General features: G+C 48.0%; 1 protein-coding gene across 1 annotated transcript; it reads right to left on the bottom strand.

Annotated features, from left to right (window-relative positions):
• Positions 1-247: 247 nt before the first annotated feature.
• Positions 248-24330, bottom strand: LOC135911817 (uncharacterized). The gene is made up of 3 exons (XM_065444154.1): positions 24093-24330; positions 798-1846; positions 248-546 (listed from the first exon to the last, which is right to left on the bottom strand). The coding sequence occupies exons 1-2, from the start codon at positions 24150-24152 to the stop codon at positions 836-838; spliced, it is 1071 nt and encodes a 356-aa protein (XP_065300226.1). The 5' UTR covers positions 24153-24330; the 3' UTR covers positions 248-546; positions 798-835.
• Positions 24331-24337: the final 7 nt, after the last annotated feature.

The following is a 24337-nucleotide window of genomic DNA, read 5'->3' as shown; positions in this document are numbered from 1 at the left end:
TCAGACTTTTCCCTAGTTACGCAAAGTCCCATTTTACGAAGGTAAGCCCGAATGTCGAAAACCTGGCACTGGGCATAGGCTTCATCTTCGTTCATACGCGCAGTTATTATAAACGGGCGAGGGTAATTTGACCATTACCCTACGAAGCCCGAGCAGCTACATACCTAAAAAGAGTCACCATACTTTGCGTAAGTTGCGTTGCCCGGACTGACGAAAAAAAAAAAAAAACAACTGCGTTTTGCCTCTCTAAACTTTATTTTTTTTTCTCATAGTGTACATAAGATGTTCGCATCCACTGACCAGGACAGGTAAGCATTTCTTGTAGCAACATTAATGTCGTGATTTCTGTGCCTGCCCTCGTAGGCTCCAGGGAATCCGCTGTTGCCGCTGTCACCGCCACGTACGCCCGGCGATTGTGTCTGCAACGCCCTTGATTTATTCGGTAGAGACGACGCCTGTGAATCTGTACATGTGGCGCACGGGGCGGGCAGTGCTGCAAGTGGGCATTGTGGCTCCTGAGAACTCGTGCTGTTTTCTAGGATGGACCTGTGCAGAGAAGCAGGCAACAAAATTAAGGATGTATGGATTGTGCCTTTTCGCTTAGTTGATATTCACTTCTGAATATTCTTTATCATGCACGTGAGAAAAACCGCACGATTACACTGGATTTCAAGATGAAACATATTTTCAAATGTTCAGGAACATGAGCGTTCGTCAAGGCTAACTTTTAAGTGGAACAGAAGATGTAAGCTCTAAGGTGGAATGGGCGAAATTCCATGAGCGATCAAAACACTTACTAGTGTGACGTGTGAAGAGCAGATGAGAGCATGGTGTTTCACCATCCATAGCCGCCTGCGTAGCCTCCCCCAACCCCGACGGCAGTCAGTCCACCCCCATAACCTCCACCTACTGCGTATCCTCCTTTAAGTCCGACGCCAACATTGCCTGCATCAAAGTGTCCTTTGACGCCGTAGCTAGCGAGACCCAGGCCTGTTCCATAGCCACCGCCGTATCCTCCACTGTAGCCGCCACCGTAGCCGTTGCCGTAGCCACCACCGTAGCCCGGTCCTGTGGCGTAGGTGACGCCTCCTCCGTAGCCGAGATTTCCGCCGTATCCTCCGAAAGCTCCGACGTCGGCTGCAACAACGGTGCCCTTGAGGCCAACTCCCCCGTATCCTCCGTAACCTCCTCCGTAGCCTCCTCCGTAACCTCCTCCGTAGCCTCCTCCGTAGCCCCCTCCGTATCCGGCACCGGTTCCGTAGCCGGCAAGACCGTACGATCCCAAGCCGTAGCCGTTCACAACGCTGAAGCCACCGTCGACGGCTCCGATGGTGCCCCGTCCGCCACCGAGACCTGCTCCAACGAAGCCACCTCCGACTCCGCCGCCTGCTCCGAGGGCGCCAACGTCGCGGAGGACGGCATGGCTCACCGTGACCACAGGCTGGATGGTATGCGACACGGTGGTTACCGGCTGCTTCACGTAGCTCACCACAGGCCTGGTCACATAGCTGAAGCTCACGACGGGCTTCTTGACGTACGACACGGTCTTGACAGGAGCCACTTTGACGTGTCCTACGACGCCGTGGCCGGCGAGGGGCACGGCGGCTGCGTGGCCGCCGCTGCCGCCGCCGCCGCCGCCGCCGCCAGCGAGACCGAGGCCCACGCCTCCGCCGCCGTGCACGACGCCCGGGCCACCGTGCACGACTCCTGGGCCACCGTGGTGCACCACTCCCGGGCCACCGTGCACGACAGCGCCGCCGGCAGCTCCACCAACAGCTCCTCCCACTGCTCCGCCAGCGTAGCCGCCCGCTAGTGTTTCGGACACCACGGCCGCGAGGACGATCACCTGCATATATGACGATCACAGGGTGCACTCACGTATGAAGCTGGTGGCAACCATATACAGCAAACAATGCCACAGACTCTACGACCTCATTGGGAGGAACTTGCGCAACCATTAGATGTTGTTTTTGGAAGAATCGGTATGATGGCCGAAGTTAATTTTCCCTGCAGATGACAATGCTTGCATTGCATTGACGTAGTGCAGTCTTCGATAAACATCCCTGCTGCATGGCGCTCTCTCGTGGAACTTTTCAACTGCTGAAGCTGATTAGCAAGATCTATACGTACGCTTTTGCTGTTTCTAGCGATTAAGGTTCAACATAGCAAGATGTTTCTCAAATTCACAGCAGAATATGGTAGCTCCGAAGGTGACAGCGGGAATTATAATAGCTTACACCACATAATAATGAGAAGTTGCGGAGTACCATACGTTACGCTGCACAAATTTATACGTTGCCCTTGCCTTAGAGTGTTCATGTCAAATAACGCCCTGTGGTTTACCGTGTCCGACACCATTTGCTTTGAGGTGAGAGCAAATGGTATTGAACGAGTAGCACCACATAAACTACAGCTTTTCCTTGGTGCAATAGAAGGTCCAAAAATCGCTGTGAACCTTCAACACTGCTTTGGTCACTTCCAGGTCTCGACAGAACCACGCTATCTCACTTTAATGTTCACATTCCCGTGTTGCGTTCATGAACACGCTCATAACGACCCTCATATTTAATTCGGCTTTGAACACGGGGTCAAAGCGATTGTCGTCGCTCGTTATTGTGCCCGTTCACCTTGGTTCAAACAAGGAGCCACAAGGTCACAAGTTGGGAGTTCCGCTAATCGCTTAGGGGGTCGCTATAGAGAAGCTGTCGCTATTCAGTTTCGCACAACAGCGAGCACTCGCGCCATGCGTGCGCGGACGCAGTCGTAGCAGCGGTCGGCGACGGCCTCCGCGAGAAGCTGCCTCGCATGGCGGCACTTACAAGGGCGTGCATCTTGGGTATCCTGGTCAGTGGGAAGAGGCAAATCCAAATGTGACCACACCTCGCAGCGTGGTGCATTTTTATACGGATCGGCTCTCGATCGAGGATAACGCCGGACGACCCAGTCTTGCTCAACTTCTATCCTATCCGGAACCCGGCGCGCGCGAGCAGGAGAGAAAAAACAAACAAAAGAGAGAAAGAGAGGTGAAGCATGAGCAAGACACGCCTAACCAAAAAGTACGCAGCCCGCAAGAAGGGTGCAAGAGAGTGTCGGCGGCGCGATTTCGCGTCGAATCGTCGTCAGATGCAACGAGACTTTCTCCCAGCTGTGTTCTTTTTTTCTCCCCTCGCTCTTCCCCTGCACACGGAAGTTCCGACGGACCCTGAGCGAAAGGGGAGGAGCCGCGACGCACCGCCGCCGCGGCTCGTCGCCGTCCGCCGTGTGGTGGTAAAAATACGGCTTATCAGTGCGTTCATTACACGCACTGCCCACAGCTGTCCAACGCCCTGGATTTCGGGCCGCCTGGTCTCCCCTGCGAGCAGCTCAGTAACCCCCCCCCCCCCTCCTTTTTCCTGAGTGCGTTCTTTAGAGGTGCAACACACGAAGCGGTCGCGGCGGCACGGCGTGCCGATAGCCACGGTAGCGCTTAATTAAGACGGGGAAGCGCCCGTGGTGGCTTCCTCCACCATCTCTCCCATTGTTACCGTCGAATTCCGCTATGTTTTTCGTGAACGGACTTGCAACTACAGCTTGCATGCCTCGGGCCCATTTCATTTCGATACAAAAACAGCTGACGCGTTTTTGCTTGCATTTATATGTACGCTATAATATGCCAGCGAGAGCACAGGTGCCCTCGGACTCATTGTCGCATGCAGAGCATCTCTCGTGGTCGTTTTGTTCATCCCGTCTTAACGCTATTTGCGTTCCTTCCTTCGGGATATTACCAGTGGGTATACTTCTAGCATGTAGGAAAACAATCATGCGTCTGTGTTTGCAGTTGTTCTTCATGTTATTTTACTCTTTCCTTGTTCCGTGCGTCTGGCTGGAGTGCGATATGTAAAGAGTTCTAAAGTGTGGCTCAGTGCCGCATCTATCTGGTAAAACTGCTATTGACACCGAGGAAGTTTCGTCTTAGAGTCTTAGAGGCCCTGTGCTTGTGGAGCTCACAGCGAGGCGCGGCAACAATGCGTGCAAAGATCAGAGTGAGCAATGAAGACAGCGGAAAGCCCATCTCATCCTCCTGCTGCAGTTGATCCTCCTGTCACACTGTCTGAATTGTCTTTGAAATAGACGGAATTTTATTCGAAAACATTTGGGGCTTGATCTGAGCTCTCACCACGTAGGGCGCCGGATGCAGCCCTCAACCCTTCACACGAGTGAAGGACTCTTGCCAGGAGATGACGTGCCACAGTTGAGCACCACAGGGATGCGTCAATTGGTCCTTCGGCGGTGAAAACAGTTGATACTGCAGGCCTCACTATACAGTATACATGTCGAAGAAAGTAGTGGTCAGAAGCCGCGAGAGAACGGCAAGTAGACCGCGCTATCACGACGTTCAGTGTGTTTGATGACTGGCTAGTCTTATTCCACTATCTCTCTAACACGTATTTGAGCCCGAGTTTCTGGGTAGTCGGCCCACTAGGGTTAACAACCGAAAGCTTCGGTAGTCATTGCGGGAGTTTGGCAGCTAGAGCTGAGCTGCTGTTTTGGACACTGTCAAATTCTCCCATGTTGTCGAATTTTGCCATGATAATGTTTTAAGTCATTCAGAGACTGCATAGCCGCAATGTGAGCCAATAAGAGCTGACAAATAGTGACAGTCACTTAGGTATCCTTGCGTGATTTGAGAACTTGTCGAAGTTTTACCTTAACTTCGAGCTCCACCTTAATCCGCATTAATATTTAATCCACCTTAATCCACGTTAATCCGCCTGAACCCAGCTCAATAAATTTTAATCCACTTTAATCAGCCCTAATCCATTTGAATACGCCTTAATCCAATTTGGGAGTGGGCGAAGTCGGTTTTTTGGGTATGGCCACGGCGTCCGGCCGACGCCTTGGCTGCAGCAGGTCCAGCGCTGGGAACATGATGTCATCACTTGGTCACGTGGGTTTTGGTATTATCGGATGACAACGCTGGACGCCGGACCCCGGATTTTTCCTTCATGGGGTACAAAAGGCTTTCACCTTAAAATTGTGAATTCGACGAAATGGCGTAATTTGTCATGTCTAAAATAGTGCATCGCTAGTCATTAGCCATTGATATCGGAGGCACTCGGTGCTCAATGCTTAAGGATACATAGTATGGATAGTTTATTTGTAATCAATGTCTTAAGGTAGCACAAAAGACAAGAAAAAAAATAATAAGAACGACGTGACCCTGCACCTACCTCATTTCACTTTCTGTTGTTTTGCCGTTTGCAGATTTCGGAGATATCCCTTGCTCCACGGCAGCTAGAGAAAGAGTTCTATGGCGCGTTTTCACTCTGATTTCCTTTTTCGAATGGATAAAGCTTACGTCCACATACCCCACATCTGTCACGCTTTCTCAATTGCGAAATACCGAAACAAACGGACATCTCGCGAGTCCACTCAACCAGCGCACTTTCTCTCTAAGCGCGCTTATAGAAAGCCCCCACACGCGTCACCCAAAACCGCGCCTCCTGCCCCGTACTGGTTTCTTTCATTTTCCTTTCTCCAGCTCCGTCCCGTACACTCCGGTCCCGGCGGCTCGTTTTGGAAACTCGCGCGTAGCGGGCCTCGATCGCGCGCGGATTATCTCGTTCGTGTGTACTACGAGCAGCTTCCTCTTCGACCACTTTTTCTTTCCATCTCGGGTTTCTGCATTTTGACGCAGCGACAGTTTCGACAGAGCGGACTGCCCAACGCCGCCGCGCACCCTTTCCCACCGCGGCTCGCTCGATCGGAAAAGACCACAACGCCCGGCGCCTGTCCAGGACTGGCGGGCGTCACGACGCTTATAGACGCGTCTATAAACGTCGCCGCGCGAAAGGAGCGGAGCTCCGGAACAGGTTTTAATGGGGCTCCCGAAGTGGCTGATGATTGCAGCCGGCCGCTATCTGTCTGAAGGGCGTAATTTCGGTGCCCAGTCGAGTGAAAACAAGAATGCCGGCCCAGCGAGCACGTTCGACATCGACTGCAATGGAAACGCGGAGGCATCCGCGGAGCGGCATTATTCTGCGTCGCCACGGCTGCGCGCCGGAAAGCTCAGTCGCGAGGGGAGCTCATTATGTGGTTATCAACGCTTCCCTCGGTCACGTTCGATCTCACGACGCACGAGCGCGCGCTAAGTGTAACGGCGGCCGTAACACGCACGCACAGCCGCGGGCTTCGCCTCTGGGCTGGGGCTAAAATACACGGGCGCCAAGCGCTCGATTACCCCGCTACATCACAGACACCGGCAGGAAATGGAGCGAGCCTCTCGGCCGAGCATTTTGAGAAATAGAGGACGCTGCATTTTTGCCGCTACGGGGGATCCTGCCATTCACTTTCTTCGATCGCAAAGTTCGTTTCCAGCCTCATTGCGACGAAGGCGTGCTTTCCTTAAGCTGATTCACGGAGTGCGTGCACACCTGTAAGCTGGTGGTTCAATAAGCAGATTATCGTCACACTCTGTGCTTACACGAGGGATATCTTGTGTCACGTTCGTTCGCCTGATTTGGCGTAGACGTGAATCTGCGCTGCGATATCGGCGGCATTGGTCTGAGAAAAAGTAATGGGAGTGTCAAAAAGGAAAAAGAAAGTATTTTTTTATCACTGACATTTTTAATACCCAATATTTTTAACTTGGTATTGTGTACGTCTTCTTCAATATTACCTGTTACTTTTTTATCACCCAAAGACTGAAGCGCTGTCCATTGCACGTGGCTGCTTTGTTTCATTTAGATTTTCATTTTTGTGATTCGGCTGGCGGTTGCCATACGAGGGCGTAACCTCGGAATAAAATTACATATAAGAATGGAGGCCAGCTTCATGCAAACACTGCAGCAGTGATTTATGAAATGCATTGCTTATGAGCCATCGTTCATAGTCTTCCGATTTGTGACTTCTTAATTTCACACCCCGACTGTCTTTCGCCGACTGTCTTTGTCCCACATCACGTCCAATGTAGATCGCGGGCATCCGCTGCAGGCTCAGGAGTGGTGGCCTTCATATAATTAACCCCAGGTAGAAGTGATGGCTGATGTAAGGCCCGCCCCTGCCCGAAGTCTACGGAGAGAATGAATGAACGAAATTTCATTGAAACAAGGATGGCGCCTATCAGCCCATCGGAAAGAGACTTCCTCCGACCGAGAAAAAATGTGGAGAAGGGAGCAGACACACGGGAAGATGAGGGATTGGTAATAATAAAGGGGGAGAAAGAAAATAAACGCTTCAAGAATTGCGAAAACCCGCACAGTGATGCATGCAGGTTGAAGCTTACTTCTTTTAAGCTCACTTTGAGTCCACTAAGCTCAGAAAAGGCAGCGCCAAACAGCTGTACGAATTACACCTTACAATACTCGCTCGTTGCCTGTCAAAGACCCCTAACTGGTTTAAGGTTGCCAAATAGTCCTTTACGAGAATACGCCTAGATGCTGCGCTCGCCTTGAATGCGGCCCGCATTAAAAGCGGATGTAATTCATTATTTGTTGCGCGCTCGAAAAATTTAGTCTTCATTCCGGGGTTTGTAGAGTTGGTATCTATAATTAGAAAAATAAGGACAACGCTCTTGTGTCTGTGCTCCTTTAACCAACTAACCGACATGTACTACAAACGGCGTCGCCCTTGAGCATGGCGTTCTAATGGCAAAAATTGTTTGTTAAGGAAGTCGTGTTGGTGGTGGTGCATGATGATGATGATGATGATGAACGCTATGGCCTCCTATTTGTATCGTGGTGACGACATAGTATAGCCACCAAGCCTGTGTCAGCTACTTAGGTGTTACCATGTCTTATCTAGCATTCTACCAATCTCTGATTTATCTCGCAATGTACCGGTGCTTGTGACGATTCCGTTCCCATCGCTTCCCTGCTTTGTTTCCGCCAATACTCTCATCGTCTCTCGCTCATCTCCATCTCTGATCTCCCCCGAGCGCTTCCGGGAGGTGAGCGTTCCCTGTGGTTCTGGCTTGGTGAATTTCTACGCATTCCATTAAAACGTGCTGGGTAGTCTGTTTTTTTTTTCTGCAGTACGCATTGCGAATATTTGAACCCCATATATTTTTTTTTTAAATGTGAACGCTCTAAATGGCTCATGAGGCGGAAAATCCGGCGTTGGCGGCGTGACCACATGATGGTACAAAAAGGCTACGAACCCTCGACCTTTGGTTAGAGTCGAACCCATGACTTTTGGTGTTGATTAAGGCGCATGTAATTAAAGCACAGGTAATTAAGGTATAGGTAATTAAGGCACTCGAACCAACGACCTTTGGTGGACTCAAACCCATGACTTTTGGTGTTGATTAAGGCGCATGTAATTAAAGCACAGGTAATTAAGGCACTCGAACCAACGACCTTTGGTGGACTCAAACCCATGACTTTTGGTGTTGATTAAGGCGCATGTAATTAAAGTACAGGTAATTAAGGTACAGGTAATTAAGGCACTCGTACCAACGACCTTTGGTGGACTCAAACCCATGACTTTTGGTGTTGATTAAGGCGCATGTAATTAAAGCACAGGTAATTAAGGTGTAGGTAATTAAGGCACTCGAACCAACGACCTTTGGTGGACTCAAACCCATGACTTTTGGTGTTGATTAAGGCGCATGTAATTAAAGCACAGGTAATTAAGGTATATGTAATTAAGGCACTCGAACCAACGACCTTTGGTGGACTCAAACCCATGACTTTTGGTGTTGATTAAGGCGCATGTAATTAAAGCACAGGTAATTAAGGTGTAGTTAATTAAGGCACTCGAAGCCACGACCTTTGGTGGGAGTCGAACCCTCGACCTCGCGTTGTGCCATAATGTCTAAACACCACGCGGTGGTCGCAATGCTTTCCCATTCATCCACGTATGGATAACTAAGTGCCCTTTGAATTTTTTTTCACGAGCTGCTTGACGCACGCTTTTCGGATATTTGAACGCTTATGTTTTTCGTGGCACACTTTAAGGCTGGATATCTATAAAGTGGCGCTAGCCTTACGATTTCTCGCAAGCAAGCATGGCTTCACTCCAGCACGGATTCACTGATTTCACAGTTGCAAACATGCGCACCGAAATGAATACTGAAATAATGAGAAAGTTAATGAATCTGTTTAATTAGCCACTTGGCAAGTGCGATTTCGTAAGAAAGTAATTTGTGCATCTTCCAGAAATTCACCTGTAAAGGTGATAGAACGCAATTTGTCACAAAAACCTAAAGAAAAAAAATGTGTTCAGGCTAGACGAAAAAAAGAAAGAAACAAATTGTGGTATGTCTTTCTTAGCAGCTACCCGAAATAACCATCTCTGCTCGCCTGCTTGACAATATTCCAAGCAACTTCCCGTCTACGTTGTTGTGAGCTCCCTAGAGATCTGGAACCGCTATCCACGATGGTCTACATTGAGCTATCGAAATGTATATGCACTGAGTTAGCACAAAGTTGTCCTCCAGGCATCGGCCTTGCGCGAATGCATTTTATAGTGGCCCAAATATGTCATTTTCTGAACGCGCTTCGGCAGCTTGATATTAAAGCGAAGGTTTCTTTGCCTACCTTCTTTTTAGAAAAGAACATTAACAACAATTATTTCAACAATTGACGAAATACAACCCCATTTCCCTCAACTGTTGGTGACAGAAACCTACCTTCCCATGGTTTAGCGTGGGTGGCGTGTTTTCAGTTTACCGCTTGCTAGGCGTGCAAGCCATGCTACAGGGCCCATAATAGTGCCAGCGAGTGCACCTCTTTTATGCGTAACCAAGCAATAAATCATGGCATAAAAGCTCCACATATAGAAGGCCTGCACGGACGTCATCCTAGCCGGCGTGTTGGAGGACCAGCACAGCGAGAAGCTGTCTCCGTGACATTACAATCTATAATGTCGGCTCACAGGTATCTCTAAAGTCCACAGACATCTTAATGGAATAGCGCATGATATCCAATGGCTCCTTTGATTACGTTAAATTCCTTATATTTGGCCTACCAAATTCTTGCTCTCCTGTGTACCCACTCTTGGACATGCCCCCTGAAGTCGAAGGGGTGCAGTACACTGCGACAGAAGGGATGCAGAAGCTTCGAATGCATTTAGAGATGTGACGTACTTCTCCCTGCATACATTTCTCACCACCATTCTTCTTTGCGAAGGCAACATATATCGCGTTCGTGCACGTGACATTGCTGCCCTGACGTCTCACACTGTGCACCCGCCTTATTTCGTGTTGGGACCTGAGCGATGCATAAATATAAACACTGCATGAAAGTACGCGTTGCATGAGATGAAAGAAACAGGAACATAATTATATGCATCGCACTCGTATAGCTTCACCGGTTCACTTAATCTTCGCGTCACATAGATGCCCCACATGTGCGTCATACCTGCATAACTTTTGTGGCTTGCACCGCCATTCTGCAGATCACCGACGTTATTGCAATTAGTTTGTACGAATTCGTGTTATCCTTATCTTCTTTGCTTTTATGTACGACTTGCCTTAATTTCACGCTACAAAATTGAAACTTAAAATAAATTCTGGAGTTATACGTGCCAAAACGATGTTGTGATTATGAGGCACGACGTAGTGGGGGACTCTATAAATTTTGACCACCTGGGATCCTTTAACGTGCACTTATTTCTAAATACATGGGCGTTTTTTGCATTCACCCCGATCGAAATGCGGCCATCGCGGCCAAAAATCGAATCCGCGACCTCGTGCTTAGCAGGGCAACACCATAGCCGCTGAGCAACCGCGGCGGGTCCAATTGGAATTTTCTTGTTTGAATCACTTACACAGTGGCGCTGTACTTGCGAACAACTTCCTGTGACAATGAAGGGAAAGCTACGGGGGCGGAGCTTCTGCACACGTGTGCTGCCGCGCCAAGTAGTCCGGCCGCGCTTGAGAGCGCTTGCGTTCCTCGGAGCGGATACTGAATCTGCGTATAGCTTTCACGTGCGGCATTTTCGCATTTGCTCAGATGCAGAAAAAAAAAGGTAAACTTTACAATCAGCAGTCTGCGTTGTCTTGCTTTTAAAAAACTGTGAGGTTTTTACGAGCCAAAACCACTTTCTGATTATGAGGGACGCCGTAGTGGAGGACTCCGAAAATTACGACCGCCTGGGGTTCTTTAACGTGTGCTTTCGCATTTAGTCCCCATCGATATGCGGCCGCCGTGGCTGGGATTCGATCCCGCGACCTCGTGTTCAGCAGCCCAACACCATAGCCACTAAGCAACCACGGCGGGTTGTCTTGATTGGCTGTTGTAAATAAAGTGTTTGTTTTCTCTTGATAACGCGGATGAAAATGTCGGACTTTTTTCAGAAGCGCTCCTAATCGTGCGCGCTTGGCCTCCGCAGCTTTCCCTTCGTTGCCACCGAATTTTGTACGCGAGTATAGTCAGCCGTGCCTTGATTTCTGGACCCAGCTGTTCGATCAGGAGCTGTATTGAGAGTTCATCGGGTCATGCCGTCATGTTAGTAGGGACATTTTCTGCTGCTTTTTCCTAGTTGAAGTTTTCTGCGCTCAATTTTGTACTTTCCTGCTTCCCTGTTACTGCATCTGTCTGAATAAAGGCTACCCTTTCTTGTTTACATAATTTATCACTAATTACCAACTATTACTAATTTATCACGCACTCTTTAACACGGTGGAACACCCAAAATATAAAGCGCACCAGGTTCCATGAACTGAACCCTTCGCTCCAGCTCCGACCTCCACCCTGGCTTCGTCGACGTGAGGTTGGGGTTGGCAGCGGCCTTCACGAAGGCTTACACTACATTGATTGGAATGACCGACAGTGCTGCGTGCGACGTCTGCGGCAGCAAAGAGAACATCGAGCATTTATCGTGCCACTGTCCTCGATTTCACTTGCAAAGACATACGCCCTCTATCGCATTGCGACGACTGGACGATCGGCCGTTGTCGGCGCACGAGCTACTCGAACACCGTCCCATCGCTTGTTGGTCCACAAGGCTTCAAGGCACTTTTGTGTTTCTTGAGGGCGACTGGCCTGTGTGAACGCCTTTGAATTGGTGGCGCCCTCCGCGTGCGTGCGCGAACTCGCCGGGTCTTTCCTTCGTCTCTCTCGCATATTTCTATTCCCCCTTTCGCTTTCCCTAGCGTAGGGAAGCCAAACAGGCACGTTTCTGGTCAACATGCTTGCTTTCTCCATTTCTTTCCTCCTCGCCCTCCTTCTATAGCTTGTTTAACTCCTTTGTTCCACCACTTTAGTGGTTACAGCGATAGCTGTTATGGGCTCACTCTCCTGGTCGTTTTGGTGTCTGCCGGTGTCGTCGCTGGAATCCCCAAATTCTTTGTGAGAAACTCGCAAAGAAAATTTGAACAAATCCTACGCGCTTTAGGAATCTATGTAATGATAAGCATTTGACAAGTATCTGGCTATCCAGCATTGTTTGGGGTTCCGTAAAGCGTTACCAGGTGGTCCAACGTGTTTGTGTAAATTGAGTATAGTGTGTGCGACGCGAGCGCACACGCGTGTGATGACAGCAGCGTGACGACGACCACGTGGAAGACCGCCGCATAACGGCAACGGCATGATTTTTACTGCGGCCGTTCGACGGTAATTTGTACAAGCCGATTGTTGGGTGCACAATGGTACTCAATGGGGCGGCGTTAGCGAGGGAAGCGTGGAATGTGGCGTGATGTGCGACTAAGTGTTATACAATCGTACGTACCCATGTTCGAGCCATGTGGTGTATGTCAAAAGGGGGATGGCATTTGTGCTCCGTCGAAGAAATGTTGAAACATGATGAGCTTGGGCCGATCATGAAGTCGGTACAAAGTCGCCCAGTTTCTACGTAGCGTTAGCTGCTACGAGGAGAGTAGTGAAGAATGAGTGCCGGCCCCGGAGATAGTGCAGTCTAAATACTCGTTTCACACGGGCACGCACGAACTCCTTTAGGATAAGGGAGCGCGATACTTCCTAAGGGAGTTCGACCTCAAGGAAGTTGTGGTCGTGTCGCACGGCCAGTAACGAATTATTGAATGAAGCCGCCAGAGGCGCGTTCAGCGCTGTTTGGCTTTTGTACAAGTACAAAAATGTAACTTCTAATTACGCTCGTAGATATTATAATTGACGCTCCTTCCATTAAACATATATTATTCAATATATTTGACGCGAAAAACATACAACTCGTTAAAGATCCAAGTGTGCTCGCTAAACATAGCAGTGATGACAGCGACGCTAGCCACCCTGTACTTATCTGCGTATTTATTTGTGGCGTGGCGAGTAGGCTGTGCGTTCTATGACCCGAACTGCTGCAAACTGCATTCAAAACGCAGCATTCGTGCAGGCCTGGTGACTTTTATTTTGTGTACTGTGCCGGTGTCGGTCATGAATGACCACACCAACCACTGTACGACTAGCACGACAAATGCTACGTTTACATGAACCCGACGCGAGCGGTTCGAGTCGGGGATCGAGCTGACCGAGCCTGACGTGACTGCGTTTAAACGAACTCGCTTCTGACGGGTCTGGACAATGACAGCACACAGCGTCGAGCCGAGACGTAAGCGCATTCGAACTGGGCTTCCGGTTCCAGCTGCCGTCTTCCTTGGTCCTATAACTACGATGATGTTGCACTGCACAGTGCTTGTCTTGGCCTTGTCCTGATAGTATTCCTGCTGCGCCTAAATCGCGACATAACCAGGGTCTCGCGCATGCCTTGGGGCTGGCGGGCCCGACGCGTTTACATGCGTGCTACAAACAGGTTGGGCTGACTGAGCCCGACTCAAAGCTTGTTCAGGCCATCCGGCCAGCGCTTACATGAACTCGGCAGGCATGTTCCACCCCGACAAGCCGACTTCACCCACTTCTGTCGGGTTCATGTAAACGCCCTGAAAGACGTAAAAAACATGGCGCCAAGTGGCCTAGGTCGAGAGTATTGTACAGCAGCAAGCATAAGTGTTGCTGAATTGTCCTTGAACTTTTAGTTAATTCAATAGCATTGTTCTAAATGCACGCAGCATTAATTCTAGTGGAAATAGTCATGAAATTATCAGTTTTACAACAACCAATATGGGCGCGAGAGTACTCCTATCAGTCGCCGAGGGAGATCGCCAGCCTCCCTTGACCAAAGGCTCAGTTAAACTCCCTAAGCGGAAGAGCGACCGAGTGTATCTCCCTCGCGATAAAGAAGACGGAGTTGGGAGGAGTGTGCAAGTGCCCATGTGACAGGGGTATAGCACAGCGTCCCAAAGTGTGAGCTATCACGGGGAAAGAAGACGATGAAAGTGGCACGAGGCGCATGTGCCGAATGTTTCAAAGAGCTGGCTGGCTTTGGAACGAGAGAAGTACGCGTGCGATGATGGCTCAATGACAAAAAAAAAAGAAAAAAAAGATTGTGGCCTAGTGGCTAGAGCACCGGGCCGCTGTACTCAACGGCAGATGTTTGATTTCACCATGAGTCGCACAAAAGTCCGAGGATACTTAACTCTTTCCCTACCGTGTGGAAAACGAGGCGAGACAGAAATCTACTTAGAGCGAAGTTTCTAGAATGAGGCAAAGAATTTTCGCATTAAGAACATTTTATTGTGACGTGGGGATTCGAACTTCTAACCTACAAGATTGGGAGTTCAGGATTCCACCTCTCAATGAATCTGCAAATGCTTCAGCAATTGAGAATACTGATCCTGGCGAGCGCGATCGTGCCAGCAGCTGCCATGATCGGCTAACACCCGCTCAACAGCTGCATGTGAGACAGGGCTAGCGTCCACGCCTTCTTATAGCACGTCGCCTTTACAGTTGCGGAGGCGCGCCACATGCAATGAAAGTGATTGAGCGTGCCTGCTTCGTCTTCATTAGTCTTCTTCTTCTAGCCCTTGGCCTCTTCTCATGTTTTCTGAATGATGCTCATGGTCATCTTGTTTATTGTTTTTTTCTTCAAGGATAGCATGAGGCCTATTAATGAGGTACTGGCGACAAATAATTTTTTTGCAATTTTTAGACGTGTTGTTATCACATGCCTGCTATAGCAATGAACTTGTGATAATCATGAAAGATATAGACATAGACATGAGCTCACATGACACATGGCCATGGGAATTAAAATCAATTCTAGCTTGCCACGCCTGCGCAAACCACGTTAATAATAATAATATATGGGGTTTTACGTGCCAAAACCACTTTTTGATTATGAGGCAGGACGTAGTGGAGGACTCCGGAAATTTCGACCACCTGGGGTTCTTTAACGTGCACCTAAATCTAAGCACACCGGTGTTTTCGCATTTCGCCCCCATCGAAATGCGGCCGCCGTGGCCGGGATTCAATCCCGCGACCTCGTGCTCAGCAGCCCAACACCATAGCCACTGAGCAACCACGGCCGGTTAACAACTGCTTTCTGACATACGCTACGAACCAAAACTGATATTGAACGCTCTGAATAATATAACAAGTAGAAAATCGAGTATCGCGTTCCAGATATCTTTGCTGAACAAAAGTCAAGTCACGAGTATGAGCGAGCATTTTGTACAGGCTAAATCATGTGCCTCGAGAGGAGGTGAAAGAAGCGTGGTTCATGCAATCGATATCCCGCCGGTGACCAGCTCTATTTTTCTGCAACCCAAAGATAGCGTTGCGGTGCAAAATCTGATAGACAAAATATGTAGAGTAGAGCCTCGGCAGGACCTGATGGAATTCGGCCGGAGCCGATTAAATATGTCTCAAGCGAAATAAGTGCCGCTCTATCTTACATTGTTACCCGCCGTGGTTGCTCAGTGGCTATGGTGTTGGGCTGCTGAGGACGAGGTCGCGGGATCGAATCCCGGCCACGGCGGCCGCATTTCGTTGGGGGCGAAAACACCCGTGTGCTTAGATTTAGGTGCACGTTAAAGAACCCCTGATGTCGAAATTTCCGGGTCCTCCACTACGGCGTGCCTCATAATCAGACAGTGGTTTTGTCACGTGAAACCCCATAATTTAATTTTTTATCTTGCATTGTTAATTTGTCAATATCTTCAGGAATTTTCCCTAGTGTGCTAAAGACCGCCGTCCGGATAACACCATATCCATAAAGGTGGTGTGAAAGATCAAGCCTCAAATTAAAGGCCAATATCGGTCTTAAATACATTTTCAAAGCTTTTTGAAAGTGTCGCGGTTGACAGGCTGACAACAGGTTGACAGGCTGTGGTCTTTCTTGGCTAAGCATAATGTAATCTCAAAGTGCCAATACGGTCCCCCCCCCCTCTCCACACAAAAAAAAATGAGTCAGCAGAGCAATCTCTTTTAGATATCAAAGATAAAATAATTGAGAACATTGAAAAACAAAAGGTTAAACTAGGCCTTTTTTTTAGATTTGCGGGACGCTTTCGACTCGATCGATAATAAAATATTAATACATAAACTAGAAATCTAAAGGATATGCGGTGTCGCTAGTGTTAATACGAAGTTATGTAACGAACCTAAACCAATTTGTGCAAGTAAATTCTATTTCCTCTGGCATTTTGCCTATAAAACAGGGTGTACCTCAGGGCTCAAAACTGGGCCCGCTGTTTTTCTTAATTTATGTAAATGATATTGTACGAATACCCGACTCACCTGACTTGGCAATGTATGCCGATCATACCAACGTGTTTTTTAGATCCAATGACACTTACGAACTTACTGTCAGCGTTAATGCGTATCTGAATCGCTTATCTGTTTGGCTGAGAGAAAATAGTCTAGAATTATATACTGCAAAAACTACATATATTTTATTCAGGGCTCGTAACAAGAACATACCCAATGACATTAACATTTATTTCAATGGTACGGCAATAACCATGTCCAAGAACAAAAATTCTGTGGTGTATGGTTTGATGAACATTTACCTTCGGGATCCCATATAAGGATGCTATGTAATGGCATTTCTAAATCTGTCGGTATCATTAACAGGATAACCCAGCTGATTCCGCTTTGGCTCAAACAACAGTTATACAATGCTCTCCTTCCCACTAAACCCTGTTACGGGAGCTTGGTTTGGGAAACAAATTCAAAAATGTGCTACAAGTTTATTCTTTTACAGAAACGAAACCTTCGTTTATATTGGAATTACCGTGGCCGTTTTGTAGACATTGAAAGGGCTCCGCTATTCCAGCGCTACTAGCTCGCTTCTTGAGCAGACATAATATAAGAAGGTTCTGGTCACCACACATAAATGAAAATTATTCACCAAAACAGACAATCATGAAGTATCTCCTTATCCAGTACGCCGGAATATTAGCAGACACGTACGAAAAACAAAAACAAATTGTGGAAAACAAACATTCATATATCAGTCCACAGAACTGTTATCAGGTACGAGAACTGTTAAATTTTAGCGCTTCAGAAAGCTAAATAAAAGAAAGAGCTTAGAACATTATTACTGGCCGATGACATTTGCTTTCACTAATTATTGATATTTTCTTCCTGTTACATCTGTACGTATGCATCTATAACCTAGCAAACAGTTTTCATGCGTTTCAATATAGATAGCATTTCTGCTAATGTTTTGTGTGGCTTACTCATTTCGATAAACAAATGTAATATTTTTTTTACCTAAATTATATTCTCTTGTGCGAGATATGTATGTACGTTTTATATATATCCATTTGTGTTGATTATTGCCGCGGTCGTAACTGCTGGGGCTGGGACCTCTGTCAGGCCTTTCGTGCCTTTAGTCCTAGTCTCCCCCTCGCTCGGACGAGAAATAATGTTCAAGCTGATTCATCATCCTCATCAGCATGTTTTATGTCCGCTGCAGGACGAAGGCCTCTCCCTGCGATCACAAATTACCCCTGTCCTCCGCCAACCCATCCTAACTTGTGCCGGCGAATTTCTTAATTACATCACCCCACCTTGTCTTCTGCCGTCCTCGACTGCGCTTCCCTTCTCTTGGCACACATTCTGTATCCTTAATGGTCCACCGGTTATCCTACCTGCGCATTTTGTGGCCTGCTAATCTCATCTTTTTCTCTTAATGTCAATTAGAATATCGGCTATCCCCGATAGCTCACTGATCGAACACCGCTCTCTTCCTGTCTCCTAACGTTACGCTTAACATTTTTCGTTCCATCGCCCTTTGAGCACTCCTTGACTTGTTCTCGAGCTTCTTTGTCAACCTTCAAGTTTCTGTCCCTTATGCTACCACCAGTAGAGTGCATTGATTGTACACCTTTCTTTCCAATGACAGTGGTAAGCTTCCAGTTCGGATCTGACAATGTCTGCCGTATGCACTCCAACTCATTTTTATTCTTCTGTGAATTTTCTTCTCATGATCAGGGTCTCCTGTGAGTAATTGACCTAGGTAAACGTGCTAAGACACACTTAATCAAGATACAGGTAATCAAGACAACCGAACCCAAGACCTTTAGTTGGAGTCGAACCCACGACTATTAGTGGCAGTTAAAATAACCCATGCCCTTTGGTGTCGAACTGTCGACCTTTGCTTTGACCGAAATTCAATGGCACCAAAATTGATAGTGCAACCATTCATGATCAAACCCATGCCTACTGTTGGGAGTCGAAAACACGACCCCTGGCGTTAATTAAGGAAAATGTTAATTAAGGCACATTAATTTAAGATAGGTAATTAAGGCACTCGAACCCCCGGTCTTTGGTGGGAGAAATCAATAGGAAACAACAACGCATTCGAATGAGGATGTCAAGTAATTTACTGGATGTCTCGTGAGCGCGCAGGCTTTCGCCTTCATCCTCTTTAGCGTATGCTGAAGTGACTGTCAACTTTTTATTGCGATAGCAATGATATGGACACTCCAGGCGCATTTTTGCTGTCGCCGTCGCCGTGAAAGTAGAAGTGCGATAACGCTGTCGCCGCGTGTCGTAGGCTGTATGCGTGAGTGAAAGCACGCGAGGGAAACCAACGATCGTGGCTCATTCTCACGCGCCATACATGGAAGCAAGCGGGGAGGCAGGGCGGGAGGGAGGGGGGGGGGGGGCGACTTCGACTCCGCCAACAAGCGCGTGCTTTGCACGTCGTACGTGCCGTATCTCGAAACTGATCTGCAGACGGCTCATACCTTTGTGCGCGCTGTGTTCTCGCCGTTCTTGCGTTGAATAGACCGCACGAAGGTCACTTCGTTTGCTGTTGCTGCCGCGCTTGCTCGCACCGGAGCCTTTTGACAGCGAGTGTCCACTCTCATCGAGTGTGATGTGTTCATGTTTGCTCGTGCGCGATGACACCATGCTTGTTAATTCAATTAGTAAGCGAATGTTTCCAAGTTCATACGGCCGATAAAAGTACTATCCTTACGTCGTATAGCTGCGCATGAAATTGCTATCGCAATCGATGCTTCGCCTTGCGGGTAAACTACTTTTTTTTTCTTTCCTATAAAGCTTACTCTGATCATAAGCCATTTTTAGAGATAAATAAGGTCTTTATTAATTAATCATTTGCCGTTAGAGGTATAGCAAAAGCCGCAGCAAACTTGGAACAGGCGAGACTAACAAGCAATTCATTGTATTTGATTTGGAGCACAGTGACTGCTTCAGTGAAACTGGTGTTACTGATTTCGCCTGTTTTCGGAAATCGTCTGTTCTTAAAGCACTCCACTGTGGCCTTTCACCGTCAAAATACTTGCAACGAAAAGTTGAAAGACCGATAAGTGAAATGCTTTCGCGAACAGTGTTTATTTTTCGGACAACCTGATGAAACATTCGTAAAATTCGCAAACGTCCCGAAAAATTTGCAGGGTTGCCAGGTATGCGAATGTCACTAACAGTTGCTTCCCGTCTCTCTTTTAGCCTGTTTCCTGGTAAACGCTTGCATGCTCAAGGACTTTTTCCTGTCTTATTTTTTTATAGCTCCTGTTTTCTTTTGTGCTTTCCCCTCTTTATCACTCATTATGCCTAATGCGCTACAAATGTATTGTTTTAATCTCTCTCCTATTCTTCAATTAATATCGTTTTTCGCATCTACCTTATTTCTTGTAGAGACTGCAGACGTTGTGCCTCTCAAGGTAGCAGTTTCCAACTAGCTCTTTTTCTTTCTTCTCATGTGATCGTTTTTGTATGGAAAAAAACTAACACAGGCGACGCCAGTTACGTCAACCCTTGCGGGACGAACCATGATGCAATGCCATGCTGAACGGACAAAGCACGCTGCTGAATATGGTAGAACACGAAACAAGCGGGAACGTATTGCGTCACAGGCGAAAGGAGTGTTACCGACTAAAAAATCAAAATTAAACAGCTTCACGCTTAAGGAACAGAACACTTAGCTGAAGAATGGACATTCCGAAGAGCCATAAGGGACGCGGAACGCTATTACTGGCGCTCATCTGGCCACTGGTGTGCGTCGTGAAGAGCGTGCGCATGCGCAGCAGTCGCAATGTGACGCCCACGAAAGCCGCGGTTCCGGTTTCGGTTTCCGCGCGCACTATCGTGTTTTCATTGGAGTATGCGCACACGCATACTCCAATGTATGCCTTCTTTGCGTCGATTGCGACGTACTTTCGTAACTATATTCGACGCGCTTAGCAAGCTTCAATTGTGTGAGAAGTAATCGGGTATACTTCAACCGTACACTTTTCATGAGCTGAATATGGCGTAAAGAAATGTATTAAGTAGTCAATCTCATGCAAACGCCAGAAGTGTTGCACAAGTTGTGTTTTCAAACATTTATTTACATGCTTTGTGCAACTACAGAAACAATGTGCTTGATGTTGTCCTTTGGTGTCAGCGTTTATTTATACATTTATTCTCAATACAATATACAAAACACAGAAATAAGCGTTTTGTTTCATGCAACATTTGGAGCACATACAAACCAAAGAAAGGTAAACATCTCGTATATCGTTAGTGACGCGCAAGAAATACCGGGAATACAGCCACCATGTGGCAGCAACTACCGAGAAATTACTCAACTGCAATATAACACCGAGGACCTGCGCGCGTTCTATCGGACATCAGTGCATTGTACGTGTCGATCGCTGTGTTGCTGTGCGATCGCTTGCCTTGCGATCGCCTTATTGGGAACACTTTTTATTCTTTCTTACATAATAAAAACATACTTTTTAGTTAATCAAATAAGGAATCTCGGAGTAATAAGCGTATCGAAATATTTTGCTTGCTTTCCAACTAGGAGGCCATATTCTACATTTGCCAAAAGTATTGTAAGACATCAGTCCTACTTGCCCTCACAATTCACGCCTGATACACGATTATGAGACCAATTGCGGTGTCTGCACCAGCCGCAAGTGTAATTGATAAGTTCAGGCATAAGAAACAAAGCTGGAGCACCGTTGCAAGCATTGAAGCAAGCAAATTTGGAACACATCTACAACGTGCACTGATTCCGGCAACATGTGTATACAGATGGTTCGGTAAATCTCAACAGCTGTGCTGCTGCAGTCATCATCCCGGCAAAATTTGAAGAAAGCAGGTTGAAGACTTCATGTGTTACCACGTCGACGGGTGCAGAACTTGCGGCACTCAATCCTGCACTTGATTTCAATATTCAGGAATCACCGCAACAACGGACAGTCTTCGGTGACTCCAAGGCAGCCCTTCAGTGCATACAAAGCCCAATGCGTCACAGACCCAATGACTGGCCTCAAAAATTCGACAGGTATATCATCGCATCCATGATAAGGGACACAACATAATCTTTCAATGGCTTCCAGGACATTGCCACATCAACGGGAATGACCACGCAGACGAAGCCGCCCGATCTGCACATGAAAATTGTCAAGTTGTCTTGGGGCCGAATCTTATAACGGTTCGGAATACGAACCGTTCGCTTCGCCGCTTACGTCACTAGATGTGCCACACTCAAGCCGGTGGTGAAAGGCGAGGACGCGACCAATAGATGAGAGGATGCTACCTCTGAAGTGTACGTCATTATATGACGAGATAATCGAGGAACTGCAGAATGTTTCATCTCGCTAAATAAATGTAAAATATAAATTAAATATTATGCGCCAAGTTCTGAAGCATAAACGTGTGGTACTGGGCGTTTACGCAATGCAGAAGTAATTTATTAATGTCATACTTTTTTCCTTCTCAGCCGACAGGCGGTATCGCAAGCGTAAATGAGTTGGCAGAGCGCAGCACTATGTCGTCTGCTACCACGAGCTCGCACGATGCACGCAACAGGAACGCACTGCCAGCACTTCTGAAGTAGCGAGCGCGACAAAACCGTGAACTGGTTCTTAGGGCCACCTTTACTAGACGACTATATCAATTTTCCTTCTTTTTTCGCCCTTCGTCGTCGACTCGGACATGACTCGCTCGCCACCGCGCTGCCGCTATCCCTGCGATCTGCCCCACGGCGCGTTGCGTGACAGAAGCAATGGAACTTGAAATCGAACATTACGATATACGGGTCCTGCATTGCCTGCGCGAAGTAAAATCGAAGAGTGTGGTGCTGATGGTGCGCCCTGTGCCGTGAAATTGAGGAACAACGTGTGGCACTCCCGAACTAAAGAAAGAAGGGCAGCCAAATAAGATATCTCCACAATATCTTCCCATCCTGACTGTATAGTTCAAACAGCAGAGCGAAGGAAGCGCTGAACCAGCCTAGGTTGAACCCTTCTGATTGCTGAACGGCGATCTGCGAGCTATTCGCGCTGGCGATGGCACTAGGAATTCAATCTCGCCATGCAAATATCTCCATGGCATTGGATTTGAAGCGGAGTTCACGAGAGAGCTGACCCAGCCCTTCTACCGGCCAACACAGTAATTGCGAGAGCAACTTTGTGGACAGTGTCGGCAGCAGAGACCTAGGCCATTCCGATGAATGCTTCGCGTCCGACCGACCTCTGGGAGCTGCAGACCGGTACGTGGCGACGGACTGCAGCGCGCAATATCCCTTCCTATGCGTGGAATGACCACTGGTACGGTTGCACCCGAGTCTTCTCCATTTGATAGCGCAGCCTGCAAAAGGCCTACTTAGAAAGCCGGCCGGCAAGGGCGGTGCAACTCATTATCCGTCACTTCTTCGAACGCGTATCGCACTTCCAGCCGTGGTCGACACCGAAAGAACAACGCCAAGCAGACAACGAAGGCAAGCAATAGCCTCCGAAGCAACCAACGCACGCGCGCGCGACGCCCGCGTGTCTCCGGGGTTGCGCGACCGGCGCGCGCGGCCAGTGTCGCAAGCCAACAGCCAAGCCACAGCAACGGTACCCAAAGCGGATTACCCCTTCGCCGGGTCCTACGACCGGTTAGCTTTGAAGATGATTGACAGATGAGTGACGTATTCACAAATTGTGATACCGCTCCGCTGCTTCTGACGACCTGGGATGTAACCAAAATGTTGGCCAATCAAGCGAAACCAAACGAACGGTTCCCCCAACCGAACCGTTATAAGATTCGGCTCTTGCTTCTCCTTTCGCGAACAGACACTGCGCTGGGCTGCGATTGATGTCCCGTGATTGTACTTTGCCCCTGTCGGATTCGAACGATTTCACCATGAGTCGTTTGCATTCGTTGTCTCCAGATATACGGATACATCTACCGCCTGGGTTAACACGACGTGAATATACCATGCTGTACCGTCTGTGACAAGGCGCTGCATTTACGAACTCATGCGCTTTCCTTATTGGAATGGCCAACAGCCCCATGTGCGACACATGCAGCAGCGATGAGACGCTCGCACACATTATCTGTGTCTGCCCGAGTGCCAAGAAAGAAGTGATCTGCTGAGTGCTCGACCGATTGGATAATCGTCCACTGTCAGAACTAAGAGCTTTACGTCAGGGCTCCCAAAGAACATCCATGTTGAAGGCCTTATTAGCGTTACTAAGGTTCCTGCGGTCTACGGGGCTTCACAATAGTCTAAAAACGCCACCCCCTACCGCTCCATAATATACACGGTTTGTTTGTGATCGTCTGTCTTTCTCTCTCTCCACCTCCCCCTTCCACTCTATTTTTATCCCCCCGTAATCCTTCCCCCGTGCAGGGTAGCCAACCGGAACTACCTCGGCTTAACCTCCCTGCCTTTCTGTGCATTTCTATCTCTCTTGTTAGAGCTCAGTACAATTCACTTCAAGTGCAGCAGTGGTGTAAAATATTTGTATCACCTTTTTAACTGAAACTTATATGGAACCAGATTAAGAGTGTACTGAAGGAATAGATATGGTACACTTGCAACACGCACGAAGTAAAACTCAAGCTTCAAAGAACAACGTCTTATCTTACCTCGAGATGTTCTCGGTATTCAGTCACTTGTGCAGCGCGGCTGCGACTTTTGTTTCGCATGCGTTCTCACGAAGCACTGAAAGCACGAGTAAATGACGCCTGCCGCACTTCTGATTCTAACGACGATTAAATGAGGCGTGACGGCTCACATGGCGAGAGCACAGCTAGAATTGGACTCGGCTTGTGGCTGCTCGCAGTCGCCGCTTTGTGTGGCTCCATTCATATTTAAAACAGCGCAAAAAAAA

The sequence above is a fragment of the Dermacentor albipictus genome, chromosome 1 (assembly GCF_038994185.2).
Source record: "Dermacentor albipictus isolate Rhodes 1998 colony chromosome 1, USDA_Dalb.pri_finalv2, whole genome shotgun sequence".
Lineage (NCBI taxonomy): Eukaryota > Metazoa > Arthropoda > Arachnida > Ixodida > Ixodidae > Dermacentor > Dermacentor albipictus.
Note: the sequence above shows the minus strand (reverse complement) of the source record. Positions and strands in the feature narration are given on the sequence as shown.